General features: G+C 49.0%; 5 protein-coding genes across 5 annotated transcripts; 1 reads left to right on the top strand and 4 right to left on the bottom strand.

Annotated features, from left to right (window-relative positions):
* The first annotated feature begins 3,022 nt into the window (after positions 1 to 3,022).
* F4807DRAFT_194368 (T-complex 11) lies at positions 3,023 to 5,418 on the top strand. The gene has a single exon (XM_047993734.1). It carries the CDS (start codon positions 3,253 to 3,255, stop codon positions 5,254 to 5,256), a length of 2,004 nt encoding a protein of 667 aa, XP_047858147.1. The 5' UTR covers positions 3,023 to 3,252; the 3' UTR covers positions 5,257 to 5,418.
* A 2,020-nt stretch (positions 5,419 to 7,438) lies between these two features.
* On the bottom strand, positions 7,439 to 8,015 carry F4807DRAFT_408489 (uncharacterized protein). The gene is made up of 2 exons (XM_047996441.1): positions 7,570 to 8,015; positions 7,439 to 7,479 (listed from the first exon to the last, which is right to left on the bottom strand). Exon 1 carries the CDS (start codon positions 8,003 to 8,005, stop codon positions 7,793 to 7,795), a length of 213 nt encoding a protein of 70 aa, XP_047858146.1. The 5' UTR covers positions 8,006 to 8,015; the 3' UTR covers positions 7,439 to 7,479; positions 7,570 to 7,792.
* Positions 8,016 to 8,181: 166 nt separating this feature from the next.
* F4807DRAFT_456175 (DNase I-like protein) lies at positions 8,182 to 10,173 on the bottom strand (the record flags this gene model as incomplete). The annotated part of the gene is made up of 2 exons (XM_048000844.1): positions 8,182 to 8,511; positions 8,650 to 10,173. The coding sequence occupies 2 exons, from the start codon at positions 10,171 to 10,173 to the stop codon at positions 8,182 to 8,184; spliced, it is 1,854 nt and encodes a 617-aa protein (XP_047858145.1).
* Positions 10,174 to 10,268: 95 nt separating this feature from the next.
* Positions 10,269 to 11,001, bottom strand: F4807DRAFT_194349 (uncharacterized protein). Its single transcript, XM_047993733.1, has one exon. The coding sequence runs from the start codon at positions 10,898 to 10,900 to the stop codon at positions 10,361 to 10,363; it is 540 nt and encodes a 179-aa protein (XP_047858144.1). The 5' UTR covers positions 10,901 to 11,001; the 3' UTR covers positions 10,269 to 10,360.
* F4807DRAFT_194343 (Up-regulated during septation-domain-containing protein) lies at positions 10,940 to 13,979 on the bottom strand. Its single transcript, XM_047993732.1, has 3 exons — positions 13,681 to 13,979; positions 11,204 to 13,609; positions 10,940 to 11,142 (listed from the first exon to the last, which is right to left on the bottom strand). Exons 1-3 carry the CDS (start codon positions 13,846 to 13,848, stop codon positions 11,050 to 11,052), a joined length of 2,667 nt encoding a protein of 888 aa, XP_047858143.1. The 5' UTR covers positions 13,849 to 13,979; the 3' UTR covers positions 10,940 to 11,049.
* Positions 13,980 to 14,195: the final 216 nt, after the last annotated feature.

The raw sequence follows: 14,195 nt of genomic DNA, 5'->3' as shown, positions 1-14,195 counted from the left end.
GCATTGTCTGGGGATGCCCATCGTGGTATTCGTATTTTGTTAGTTACCAGGCATTTTCCCACATATCCGAGAAATGACAGGGTGTGATTTGCAAAAAAAATAAGAATCGATGGTTGGGCGAGAATCTCCCACATTTACCACGTCTACCACATCGTCCACCTCGTCTGCTTCATCCCTACACCATCACCATCACCACACACCACAAATTACTATAATACCAATGGATCCGTCCAAGAGGTTTGCGCATCCGCTGCATCGATCTGGCTGTGTCCGGTAAAATTCATTGACGAGATCTGATACGGCGACACATTTAGACGTCGAGTGATACCAAGATCAGTGATCCGTCCAGGTTAAAATATTGATATATGTCGTTAGGATGAAGATGAAATAGGCATGAACATTTCGTACGGGAAGTACCTAGCGTTCATGGTTAATGACGAATACCTAGGTACAAGCTGGGTAGCGGCTGGGTTGTAGCTGGGTACGGTAGTAGCACTTGAGATATTGGAATTAGGTTATGCAATTGACCATGCAGGGACGGATTATTACGATTATGATTCCTGAAAGGGTATTGGCTTGTTTCGTTTCGCAAATTGGACCTTCCACGGGGGACCTGGACGGAGCCAGATTAGTCCCGGACTTGACCCAAATCAATGGAACGCAGGTCCAACCCTTTGAAGCCGCAAAGCCTTAAGAGAAACCGCGCTAGCGAAAGGTAACAAGGTAACGAAGTACCTACGTACCTATATAACTGAAAGCAGCACGAGCAGCACGAGCAGGACAAGGTAACTGCCATCCAAGTGTCTGCAATGCTGCAGCTAGTGAAAAACTCGCCTAATCTTAGGGCGACACCCCCCTGAGTAGCCTGAGCCACTATCTCTGCCACTTTCCAATTCCCTGGTCTAAGGGATTGGGGATTGGGGATTGGAGATTAGAATTTAGGGGAATTTATCCCCTGAGCGAAACCAGTCGAAACGAGATTTTCTCTTCTTCTTCTCCTTCTTTTGCCTGTTCCATCCAAAAATCCACTACGTCCACCACATCCACTGCTTCCTTTTCCGTTCTAAAAATCTTCGCTTGCTGGCTTGGGACAAAAGTCGTCACCACGGACCATGTCTGGCACGTCCATTTTAGAGGTCCCCGGACGCTAATTTAAGACCGTCATCGGAGTCTTTTCCAAAGTCGGTGTCAGCTAGGCACAGCAATGTGCAGATCGGTTGGTTGACTAAATGCTTTTGGAGGGATCTCATTGTTACCCATCCCTTCCCAGATCCCCAATTTGAACCATTATGATGATATTATGTTCTATCCAAAGAGGACTGGACGATAAAAAAAAAAAAAAAAAAAAAGAGGAATCCCGCCTATGCAAGCCAAGACACACCGGTCCCAGGCCTGACTAAAGAACAAGGGCAACGCCTCGTGTGGTGTGCTATGTATTATGTATGCGTGCGTGCGTACTATGTATGCGCGTTTGCGTGTCTGTTGTACTAATGTATTGTTATTATCATTTTTGCTCTGCTGGCGGTCTTTTTTTTTTTTTTTTTTTCACTCTCTCTATTGCTGATCGCAAAGTTCTCGTCCCTTTGCGGCCCTCGGAGGCCATGACTCCTGAGTCGTGGACCGAAGTAGACCAATCCATCTACGTCCGGTCTACTGGTTTACCAATGGTTTACTGGTCTATTATCTGCTAGATACTCTCATTCTTTTACGAGAAGGTACGAGAGCCTAGCTTTTTTTTTTTTAAATCGTTTTATTATCGTCCTACTACGATGGTGGCGATCTACCCATCCCTGGGGCTCTTACTGCATACTACATGCTTAGGGGCCCCCCTTGGATCACTTGGATCGTTTTGAAGTCCCCACGCCGCCACCGCTGGATGAGGAATTTCTTATTGATACTAGGCACTATCGTCTCAGCCAGCAGGAAGGAGGCGTCCAAAAGGTAACCAAAAAGTCTCGCCTTCAGCAGGCCTAGGAGCTGTACGTTCCAGCCATATGTTTAAGAGAGAACATAGCAATCTAAGCAACGGCTGGGCATAAGCAGAGGCACGTCTAGCATCTTAGCACCTAAAGCAACTGGCAGCACGCTGCACGCTGCACGCGTAGTAACAGCTACCTGAACTACCATCATCCATGATGTGAGCCCATGAGCCACACACGAACGATGCACTTACACACTACGCACTACGCACCACGCACCACGAACCATAGCCATGTTCTATGAGCCGCGGAAGGATGTGGTGTGGATGCAATAGCGCATTGATGAGTATCAGTGCTTCACATTTTCTCATTTCCCCCGGAACCATGTCTATCCATTGTCCACTACACACCCCTTACCCGCCTGGACCCGTCGACCGTGGCAGCGTGGATACATGCTATGGTACTATTACTTTCTCTTCCAAGTTAATAATAACAATAATCTACTTTCCCGTGATTACTGCTTTTAGTTTCTTAAGTCCACCCTTGTCCCTTTTTTGTTTTCCGTTTTCCAACTTTCCCTTCCCGCCAACAACAACCTACTTACATAGATATTATTATTATTGATCGCCTCGTTCCTGTCCTCTCGCGATATCTTCTTCCTTTCCTTCCCCTTTGTTCGGCCCTTCCTACTCCATACACCCACCCTTTGGGAAGAATTCATAATAAAATACATACATACCTACATATATACATACATATAATACGCATACAAGAAAAGAAAAAAATAAAATAAGGAACCAAGGTACATACATTCCCAACTCTGCTCCTTGTCCTGAATCGTTCCTCCAAGGATTCCTACTGCAAACATACATATTCTTCCCTGACCGTAGCTGCTAGTTGCCAGTCCTTTTCAGGGTTGGCTTGCAGCATCCTCTCAAATCATAGGCGGCCAAGTAAGACCTCCAAAACCCACACGCTTTCCCACAGATGCAACAAACACCACTCCTTCACACCTCTCGATTCCCTTGTCTCGAAGTACACAACAGGCGAGCTAGGGGTACATCTGCAGCCATCCGCTTTCACGAGACCATTCCGTCCAACATCGGAGCTGTTTGCCAAATCTCTGAAATATAGGTCCCATCCGCTGACCAACTGCCCGACTAGTACTCATATTCTCCCTCACTTGGCCATCAACCCAAATTTCGTCGAGACCGTGACTTGAACTCTTGCGCAGGATCAAAGGAAACTAGGTTTTACCAGCCAGTAGATCAGTCCTAGGCCTCGAACGATTAGTATAGGAACGCCGTGACAAGTCGAAATCACGGTAGAGAAGATGGGGGATCAAGGAGCTGGTGGAATCGAGAGTCGAGGCGTTGAGAGCAACACAACGAGACGAATGTCTGAACCACGACCAAACTCGCACGATGACCAAATCCAGCAAAAATCAGCCGAGACGAAGGCACCCAATTCGGAGAGCGAGGAGCAGAAGTATGCACAAACCGGACCTAGACATTTAGTGCCTGTTCACCCCGGAAACCCGACGACAAGTGGTGGGCTTTCGCGGAATCCGTCCACAAGCTCCAATGTGTCCAGAGACTCCCGTACTGTATTTGAGTTTCCTCAAAGACCTCGAGCTTCAAGACCATTGGAACCGCCTGTAACGAAAGCCACTTTGAGCGAACTGGATGTAAATAAGATTATCCATAACCCAAAGTTACGGCACGATATAAATTTCGACCCGGACCTTCATTTCAGACCCAATGTAGATGGAGAAAAGGGCAGACGAAAGCAGGAGAAGGCTAATCAATTTTGGAACACGCTGACGGAACAATTGCAACTATTTATCATGGACCGAGACGAATTCATGAATAGATTCGGACAGGGCGAAGAATGGTGCCTCCCGCAGTTACTAAAGTCGGTTAAAGAGATCATACAGACGTTAGTGCCGCAGAGGGATCGTATGTACCTGGATGAAGGACTCAACGTGGATTTGATCATGCAACAATTCAGCAAGGGAATGGCAGACTTGGAAAAGCTAGCTTCGTGGTTGTCTGGAGTGCTCAAATCTCATTGCGCCCCTATGAGGGACGAGTGGGTGGACGAGATGTACAACCAGCTAACGAACGGTAACAAGACTAATGATATGGAGGAATTGGTACAAGGAATGCGAAGTCTCCTGAGCGTTCTAGAAGCCATGAAACTCGATGTTGCCAACCACCAAATTAGATGTCTGCGGCCGATTCTGATAGAGGACACGGTCCACTTTGAGCAACGTTTCTTCCTGAAGAAAATCCGAGACCGCAAGATGGACCCGGGTCCGTCTCAGGCGTGGTACTTGACGGTGAGTCAGTACTATTCTAGAGATCCCGCGTCTGTACAAGCTTTTGGGGAAATGGGCGTGTTCTTCGAGGCGCTATGCAAGATGATACTTCCCTCGACCGATCCGTACTCTCACCCGGACACGTTCGTATTCGATGAAGAGCGGATGGCTAAGCTACGATCTGATATGCTTGATGCAATCAACCTGGAAATCTGCATGCGTCTATATGAAAACTTGGAGAGACGGTACAGACATTGCGATTCAATGTCTAGTGTCAGTGCTATCCCTACGCCTTTCCTATCAACACCATTTTCAGACGCTTCCGGCTTCTTGAGCACGGAAGACGAAGACTCGGCACATTCAAGGCCATCCAGCCTAGTATTCAGCTCTGCCGGATCAGCTCATTCCTCACCTCGCGCCTCACTCGTTCTACCCACCCAGCCAGCCACAAACCGCTTAGAAGACCAGCAATCCAAATCGAAAGACCTCTACAACTCGCTTGTTGCTTTGCTTCAGACCTCTTCCGCAAGCTCACGATCAGTATCTCGGTGGAAGGCTATGAAGGATTCTTTGGCCCTCCAAATTTTCCGGTACACGAACGCTCCAGCCCAAGATCTTCTACAATTCGAAGATGAGCTTGATAACCACCTATCCGAACTCTCCTCCCCACTCTTCCAGCAGGTAGAGCAGTACTACCACTATCACCTACTTGTGGAAACTCGACAGCGTGTCAAGGACTTCAAGGGACTTACCGGTGCTGCCCTATTCTCGGTCGCTACTGGCGGACGTTTACATGGCCCCAACCGCGCTTTTGACGGCCCCCGCGAGAACACGAGTCGAGAGCGTACTTCTCTAGAGAACGCCATCCGGGAAGCGCGGGAAGAAGGCGGTGTTGAGGATATGGCCACGCGGTTAGCCCACATGGGTCTGCTTCATTGGAGAGTCTGGTCGCACTTGGTCTACGCCGGGGACCTCGACAGCATCATGGCCATACCTGATATGCCGATGGCGATCTAATTATTGACGTGTCACGCATGAGATCCTCTTCGATTCTTGGAAGTCCCCGATTTTCTCGTTCACATGGAAACAGGCCTTACACTTTTAATCATCTCATCACGTTCCTCCTTCCTGCTTGCGTTTCGGGCGATACCTCTATGGCGAGTCGACATTATTAATACCCATTAAACTCCGCTTAATCACATGGCATTGGCCCTTCATCGCTCGGGTCACTTTTTTCCTTTCTCCAATAACTCTGGGTCGGCGTCGTCTTTTTCTGGTGTTTGTTTAGGAGTAACAGGCTTCACATCTGGTTCTGGCGGGGTCCGCTCACACAGGCATGGATGAGGCATAGTCAAGTTTTTAGATTTGCAACCTCCCTTTTTTTACGTACATTTCATACTCTCTTCTGGTTGCAACGTCTACATTCGGCGAAAGGGTCTGCATTCAAAACACATACCCGGTCTACATTTTCACAGGCGTTTGTGTCTTATTCTTCGGCGGCAGGCGAGGCGAGAGAGATTGATCATTACTTTTGCATCATACATAAGAATTACAGGATAGCTTCTTCTTTCTTCGCCCACGTCATTATTCTGGAGAGCTAAGCAAATGAGGCGGACTAGGTTTTATCATGAGGAAGTGACTTTTTATTTTACGCCCTTTGGGGCGTGGCAGATCATAGTAGACACGATGGTTGCGGTGATGACGGGACGAACCATAAGTCTAAGAAAGAAATTCTTCGCCGCAAGGTTGGTGTGTACAGACGTTATTCGCTTTTCTCGGTGGAGCGGGTCGAAAACGAAGATGCAGAACGGAGCCAACGAGACAATATTACCAGACCCAAAATCCGTCTAATAGTTTTTTGTCGTAATGGAGATGATCATTGGTGCCTCTCGTGTCTTAGGTACATACGATTTTTTTTACCGCCTTACGAGGGCGGCGAGGGTCCACTCCTAGTGCTGGCATGATATAGTGGCAGTGATGAATCCTAATGTGTAATAAACCCCGATGTGGCTTTTTGAACAACACGGACGTACATACATACGTAAGTTTCGTTGGTGACGATGATTTCTAAGCCTTTTCGCCCTGGGATTGGGTTGGCCGAGAAGCGACCCAGCATGAAAGATAATCCATGTGATTTTTTAACTCCTCGCACACCCCCTTTTTTTTCTAGAATAGTAAAAACGCCGTCAAATTGTGCGAAGAGAGAAAAACCGAGAAAAAAATTTCCAAATCCGTCCATCCCGCAGGTTTTCAGCCAACCACGTCCCGCGCGTCCCTGAAGATCGCTTTCTCTAAGCCACCAAAGCCCGCCAGCCCAATCAAAGGGGTGGTGGGCGCATAATATTGGGGAACCTACCTTGCTTCGCAAAGCTGAAAAAAAGAAAAAAGATTTTTAGAACTAAAAATAAACTCTTTCCACGAGGAACAATGCGCCCGGGATCTTGGACCTTCTCCTACCCCCGGTCTCCTCAGCTGAGGCAAGGTGTAGTGTAGGTATGCGTATGTGTGTTTGCAGCCCGCGGATCCTATCCGTCCGCTCGGACGGTGGATTCGTCGGTGCCTTCGTATTATAAAATCACAACGGGCTCGCATGGTCTTAGATACGTCTACTGTTGCATTGGCGACTTTTAGAGTAGGTAAGGTATGTATCATACAGGGCAGGATGATCCATATGCACGCCAACTTCGTCAAAAAAATGCAGGACATGACTAACTCGATGCGGAATGCTATAACTTACAGTACATGCATCACTCCTCAAGTAAATTGATACCTAAAGTGCGTGCCTTGTATGCAAATTTGATACAACCAACGGCATACCCGAAATCCTCAATATGAGAAACTGTGTAGTACGTAAGGGAGTATAATCGGATGTAACCAATTTCTCATCTAAGATGTCCAGCCAGCTTAAGCTTATCGTGGCCAATTATGCGAGTAAAGTCATTCGGTAGAGTAATTGGTGCGTATACTTAAATCTTATAGGTACTTAGTGTACTATAGTAAGTTGAGAAAAAAAAGCACATTTCGATGTCGTATAGTCGCCATAATAGGTGTCGGTGTCGACGTAGCATGCGGCCCTTATGCAAGATAACGGCGACGAAAATGGACAGCTATAAATTGCATTTCCATATAACTAGCTCTTATACAAGTAAGTATGTCTCACCTGCCGGCGTCTCCTTTGGTCCAAGTTCCTTGCTCGGTCTGTCAAGCAATAGCTGTACCTATCTTCCTTCTGCGGCATAGGTAAGACAGGCTATAGTAGTCGATGAATCATCACTCCTGCAACTAATTAAACCAAAAGATTTAGTGAGCATTGCTGATAACATCATGCAGAACACAACGTCCGTCATATTCTAGGTTCGACCAACCGGCGGTCAAAGTTCTAATTTAGGGGGGCGCCGGGATGGTGGTCAGATTTGCCACGAGCCGCAACCCGGCATATATGGGGTGCATATCTGACGTATAACCGCCGCTAAAACGCCTAACAGGTGCGGCTAGGGAGGGATGATGGCGCGTTTAAAGAGCTTTTTATACGACCAACGGCATTCCTTATAGCCTACCTATATGCTCGCCGTAAATGAAGATTAATTGTCGTCATGAGGATCGCTCCGACATTCACCAGGCTGTGTGTTGGCGGCCCCATGATGAAATAAACAAAAATAAAAAATAAAAAAATTAGGGAACTTGGGAATAGGGGCTGAATAGTACTACGACACACCTCATTTCGAAGTCCAGGTCTGTTAAGCAATATAGGAGTGTGTATAGTCATTATACATACCACGGTAAGACAGTATACTCATAAATATATTATTTGCCATTATTTATGTCACATAAGCCATAATAGAGCATTATAAGCGTCCCCGAATCCGCAAGATAGCCTCCTAATGTAACCAACTAGGTAACCATATCCCCCAGCCCCCTAGCCCAAGCCACCTAGACTACCAACTAACAAATATCAAACATAGCAACACTAGGATCATGATCCGACGCCATCCCATCATACTCAACCCAAGTATTAACATGAACGTGTTCGAACCCCTTTAAACTCGCCGCCAGCGCCGGGCTCACAAACACGTGGTCCAGCTCCTGCGAGTTCATATCGTACAGGTACGTGTACCTCTCCTCTGGCGCGATCCCGGCCGCCGCGTCGAGGTCCGCGAGCCCCGAAAGGCGCGCGAAGTCCGCGACGGGAGCCGCGAACGCGAATTCGTTGAAGTCGCCTAGCGCCGCTACGCGGGCCGACGGGTCGGCGGCGAGGAGGGTGGCGATGAAGGACTGCGCGTTGGTGAGATTAGTAGTTGACCACGTACTTGCGTCTAATTCATAAAAAAAATCTCTTTTTTCTGTGTGTGTAAGGAGTAGAAGGGGTGGGAAAAAAATGGAAAAGGGGGGCGGAGTATTGCGAGAACTCACCGCCGTAACCTCAGCCTGCATCTGCCTCGTCCCCACACCCCCGTTAACAGGCGGCCTCGCGTCGCCGTGCAGCGACGAGCTGCCGCCCTTCGAAGTCCAGTGCACATTCACCGTGAACAGCGGGCGCCCCTTCCCTCCTCCTCCTCCTCCCACGAGCTCCCACGCCGCGGCCAGCGGCTTCCTGCTATCCGTCCACGCCGCGTTGCCGGGGTCCACGTATCCCGGGTTATACCTAAGCTCGGGGCCGGGCAGGACCTCGTTCGCCGTCGTCGCGTTGCCCTTTTCCGCCGGGTTGCGCAGCTGCAGCACGTCCGCGCGGTACAGGTACGCGACGCGGATATTGCCGCCGGGCGCGCCGCCCGACTCGTCGTTGAGCGGGCTGATGTACGTGTAATTGTAGCTCACGCCGGTACTATTGCTGAAATCCCGGATGGCCGCCACCAGCGCGTCGAGGGTCTGGTCCGCGTCCACGGTGCCGTCGTCCGTTTCGCCGTTGTCGTCCTGGATCTCCTGGACGGCGACGAGGTCCGGCGTCCGCAGATACTCGACGATGTGCTTCGCGATGGCTTCGACGTGCGCGGTGTCCCCCGCGTAGAAGTTCTCGATGTTGTAGCTGCCGACCGTGACGCCCGCACACGTCCCGTCGCTGACGAGGGAAGTCGGTGGGGGTACCGCGGGGGCTAGGGATTGGACGACGGATATGTTCGTTAGAGGTAAGATGGTGTAGAACCCGAAGACTTGGTAGACGACACCTGTAATAGTTTCGAGGTGGTCACCCAGCCGTGTATCCGTCGGGTTGTCCGAGCCGTCGAGCGGGCTGCCGATTATTATGGCCTCTGGGTTGCCGTCTCCAGGGGAGACGGTGAGACCAGTCCGGTCATTATCTCCCGTTGTGCTCCAGTCCCCAACGACCCATGTGTCACCGTACTGGTTTGGCCTCCCTACTGCACGAGGGTTCTCAATCGTCACCAATTCACCCATCAGACTCTCCCAGAAGTCCAAGCCGTATAATTCCGGTTCCAGTTGAGGGTTCTCGACTGAGATCAGACTTTGGTTGTTCGGTACGGCAAATACATCACCCTTATCCAGACCAGAATATTGTCCGGTGGGCGGACAAAGGCCCTTAGTGCCGATTACGATCGGATTGACATCTTTTCCGTGCTCTAGAACCGCCACTACTTTTGGCGACGCGAGCTCTGTCAAGTACAGGTAATCCTTGCTGGAACGGTATTCGTTCACTTTACCGTCGACGACGATGACATCCCCGACGCTGATGCTGGTGTTCTTGGCGAGCGCAGAACCGTACACATATAGGCCGTCTGAGACGCGCTTATCTTGACCTGGGTTAACAGATCGAAGCCAGATGCCGTCAGGCCCCTTTGCTGTGACAATTCCCGTCACGTTGCTCACATTTTGTCCATTAAGCGCCGATAAGAAGCGGTCGCCATTGATATGGGCAATTGACTGGGCCGAAACACCAGTGATCGTAAGAAGGGTGGCCACAACCCACTGAAGAAGTGCCATCATTACTTTTTGCCTGTGCTGGGGAGGCTCTATCAATAGGATGGTCTTCTCTGGCCTCTTCACCAAGAGCGTGAGTTCCAAATTGACGTAACCAGGAGCCTAATAGCTCTCAATCCAACGGAGAAGGGTGTCTCGTCATATTATATATTCCCTGGGTAGGTATCTAGATAGACAATCTACGTGTGGTTTAACGCGCGGAGATGAAAAGTGGGCATAAGCCTTGAAATCTAGCTATCGTCAACATGCAGGAACGGCGAGATCTAGATTTGAACTTGTCGGCCATAGAAAAGAAATAGGTGTATGACCACCCTATTGGCCTCGTAGCTACGGGATAGGCACAGGGGAGAAGACCAGTCGTATCGTTCAACCCAGTCCACGTTGCATTCTCATGGTCTTGGCGACTTCCAGAAACCGAAGGTGGGAAGCTCGCCCATCGTCTACTAGGTAGTCTCCGATCTTGGCATCGGCGAACCAATCCATTGGCGGCCTTGTCCGGTATCGTTGGCATGGAATATGGACTCAGCTGTAAGTTGGCAGGTGAATTGGAAATGTGGCAAACGTACGTAGTGACAAAAAGAATAAGTTTGAGTAATCGTCTTCTCATTTTCATCTTCAAACACATCCAATTGCTCGCTAAAACTGAACATCCAAAACATAGTAATAAACCCGATTGTCTAACCAAGTCGAGTAGTACAGAGTAATCCAAGAATCTTTTTCCAATCGCCATCCCAATGCAGATAAGTATCTAAAACTGAACCGAACCACTGGCTAAACTTTTATACAATAATAGAAAAGTGGAAAAATATGCCTTTGACAAAAGGATATATGTGGGTATAATATTCAACAATAGAACGAACGACTGGGACGTTGATCTCCTCACCGAGGGCTCAATGGGCTCTTGCCGGGTCCTTGTGCCCTCTTCAATGTTCTTAGCTCGTCCTCGAGCTTTCTCCGCACCATTTGTTCCGCCTGTAAGTGATGTTAGCTGGATCGAGTCACGATAGGAGGACTTGTTGTAGATCAGACATACCCTTAGTTGCTCTTCGTACTTCTTCCTCTCGGCTCTTAACCCTGACCTGTATGAATCGGTTAAGTACGAGGTCTTGCTGGTACCGCCGGGCGACAACGGAATTCGTGCAGGTCCCAGACGCTCCTTGTCGAGTTCGTCTTGGATCTGCTCCTTCTCTTTCCGAAGCCTTGCGATCTCTTGACCTAGGCTTTCCTCGACATCGGTAGTGGCTTCGCGGAGCCGCCTCTCCAATTCTTCGCTCATCATATCCTTCTCGTCCTTGATCTTGGAGCGCTCAGCCTTGACTCGGTCGAGTTCGTTCTCTAGTTCTCCTATCTTCTTCTCGCTCTCGACTGATTGCTTGACGACGTCGGTTAGATCTTTAGCGGTAGCTTTGAGCTCTTTCTCTAGGACATTAACTCTATTCTGCATCTTAGAAGATTCGGAGCTGTTATGCAGAGCAGCGACTTCCGCGGCTCTCTCTTTCCTCGAGCCGTAGGCACCATCGAGTTCTGCTTTAGCAAGAGTAGCTTCCATCTTAAGCTCAGCAACCATGCCTGTCATTTGTGCAAGCTCCTCGTCCTTGGCCCTGAGCTCGTCCTCCTTCTCCTTAACAGCCTTGTCAGTAGCATCTCTGGCGTCGTTGGCCTCTTGTAACTGTGCTGTAATAGCTTCGATGTTAGCTTCAGCCGCTACTAGGCGCTCCTGAATATCCTTAGAGCCAGCTTCGAGTGAAGCAATCTTGGCATTCCTTTCTTTGAGTTGTTCTCGCGCTTCATCCATAGCAGCAGATTCTTCAGTTCGGTCCTTCTGTGACTTTTCGATGTCTTCCAAGGCCATCGAGAGTTGTGAACGGATGTTGTCAGTTTCTTTCTCTGCTTGGTGAAGTAACTCTCTGACCTCTTCGATCTCGTCCATCTTGTCCCTTAGTGCTTGATCTTTCTCCGAGTCAGACCTACTGTTAAGCTCACGTTGCTGCTTGATTTGGCGCTTCAAGACACATTTCTGTTCTTGCAGCTTGGTGGCTTGCCTATACAGCCATTGGATCTTGGTCTCGAATGCTAGCAATGAGTACGGTTCGTTGACATCAAAAGATTCGCCATCAGACATTTCATCCTCGTCTGGGTCTAATCCCTTCTCCATGCGAGCCTTTTGCCGCTCTTGCCTGCGTTGTTTTATGGCAGAGAAGCCAGTTTGGATCATGTTCCAGAGTCCCGTAAGAACCGCTTCGGATTGTGGACCTTGGTTTCTGCTGGCGCCTTGCCGCAGCTCATCCTCAATTAGCTGCAATGAATCCCGCAAATAACCAAGCTGATCATCAACACCAAGATCAACATCCGGTGGTGGTGGATAATTTATATTGGCCTCCAGCAGTACACCTTGAATCTGGGCGTTAACGGTTTGTAGCTTTCCTGCCATCTGCACGCTATTGCCGCGATCTTCAGCAATGGCAGCCAACCCATTTTCAAGGTAATCTAGATGGCTTCCGATCATCTCACCAGGCTCCAGTTGGCCAGACGGTACAGCCATATAATTACCATTCCTTGCAGGGTCTGCGCCCACTACAATTTCGCGCAGTTGGCGGTTGAAGTTCTCCAGTTTACTTTCTGTGTCCGAAATCAACTTCCATTGAGTCGAACCTGATCCCCTGAGCAAGGATTCAGCTTGGGCCCGAAGTTCCCGGTTCTCTTCGCGCAACCGCTCACTTTCTTCAGTAAGCTGTTTATTTTGTCCTCGAATAGGCGACTTCATGGGGATCTCAATGGCGCTCTGTTGAAACTGATTGTTGAATCTATCAGACTGGTCAAAAGACCGATATAAACTTGCTTCGTCGAAGGTGAACCCGTCTTCTAAAAAGTCCATGCTGAGGCTATCACGGCCATTCGATGTTGTATACATGCTCTCGGGACTAGCAGGAACGCCGTTAACAAGAGGAACCCTTGGAGATGGATTGGTCGATTTCTTCGCTGTTTTATGCGTAAGTTGTAGGATGCCAGCGGTATGTTCCAGGAGTCTCCTCTGGGGCTCTATGACGCGCTTCTCCAATGTCCATAACTCAGAAGCCAAATCCTCACATTTCCTCTGAATCGTGGTAAGCTCGTGCTCCGCTTCCTTCGCCGCATCACTCGACCCACTATGTCGGTGACCCAGAAGACTCCTTCTCTTCGTATCGGGTCTCGTTGGAGAGTACAACTTGGACATCGATATGGCGGCATCGCGATATTTAGACTGGATTGCAAGATTCGCCCGAGTCTGCTCGATCCGCTGGTTTAAGATCTGGCACTGTTTCTTCAAGTCATCTACTTCCTCCTGAGATAGAATCTCATATTCCTTGCTATCGAGTAAGGCGGTTTCGGTGAGTAAGTGTACCTGGACAGGATCTTTTAGGTCGACTAGCACCGAACTTTGGACGCGCCCCGGATTCATCTGGCAGACTATGAGTATACGCTACCCGTGGACGCGATAGTAACTGGTATGAAAGCTAGGTAAGAGCTTACCGGGTTAAATCGCCGTGGATCTTTTTCGAAGTCATTCAGACTGTCTTGCCTATATGACTCCACTAGCGCCGGACCCTTCGGCGCAAGCCTAGGAGTCAACCTAGGGCGCAGAGGTGGCGGCGCCGCCGATTCGAAGTCATTTTGACTTCGACTTGAAAACCCGTTCATTCTTGTCACTTGCGAGTCGACGCGCCAATAATCAAATACATTATACTATAAAACGGTTGCGCAAAAGCCCTGGGGGTATTCGAAATACGCCTGGGCCACTTATATTGCTCGAGTCAGGAGTCGGCGCAGGATTTCGTCGTTACGAATTCAAAATGTTCAAGAAATCAAGGCGAAGTCGTAAAGAGTCGGATACAAAAGGATTATTCAAAATCAAAAACAACTTCACGAGAAGAGAAAAAAAGGGCATCCAAGAAAGGTAACAATGGGACGATTGCGCAAGAGAGATGCAGTCAGAGCCCAAAATAAAACGTGGACGTGTGAGTTGGGTAAGGTTGGTGATTGGGATT

The sequence above is a fragment of the Annulohypoxylon truncatum genome (genome assembly GCF_022578515.1).
Source record: "Annulohypoxylon truncatum strain CBS 140777 unplaced genomic scaffold F4807scaffold_3, whole genome shotgun sequence".
Classification (NCBI taxonomy): Eukaryota; Fungi; Ascomycota; class Sordariomycetes; order Xylariales; family Hypoxylaceae; genus Annulohypoxylon; species Annulohypoxylon truncatum.
This window is presented reverse-complemented; position numbering and strand designations above follow the sequence as displayed.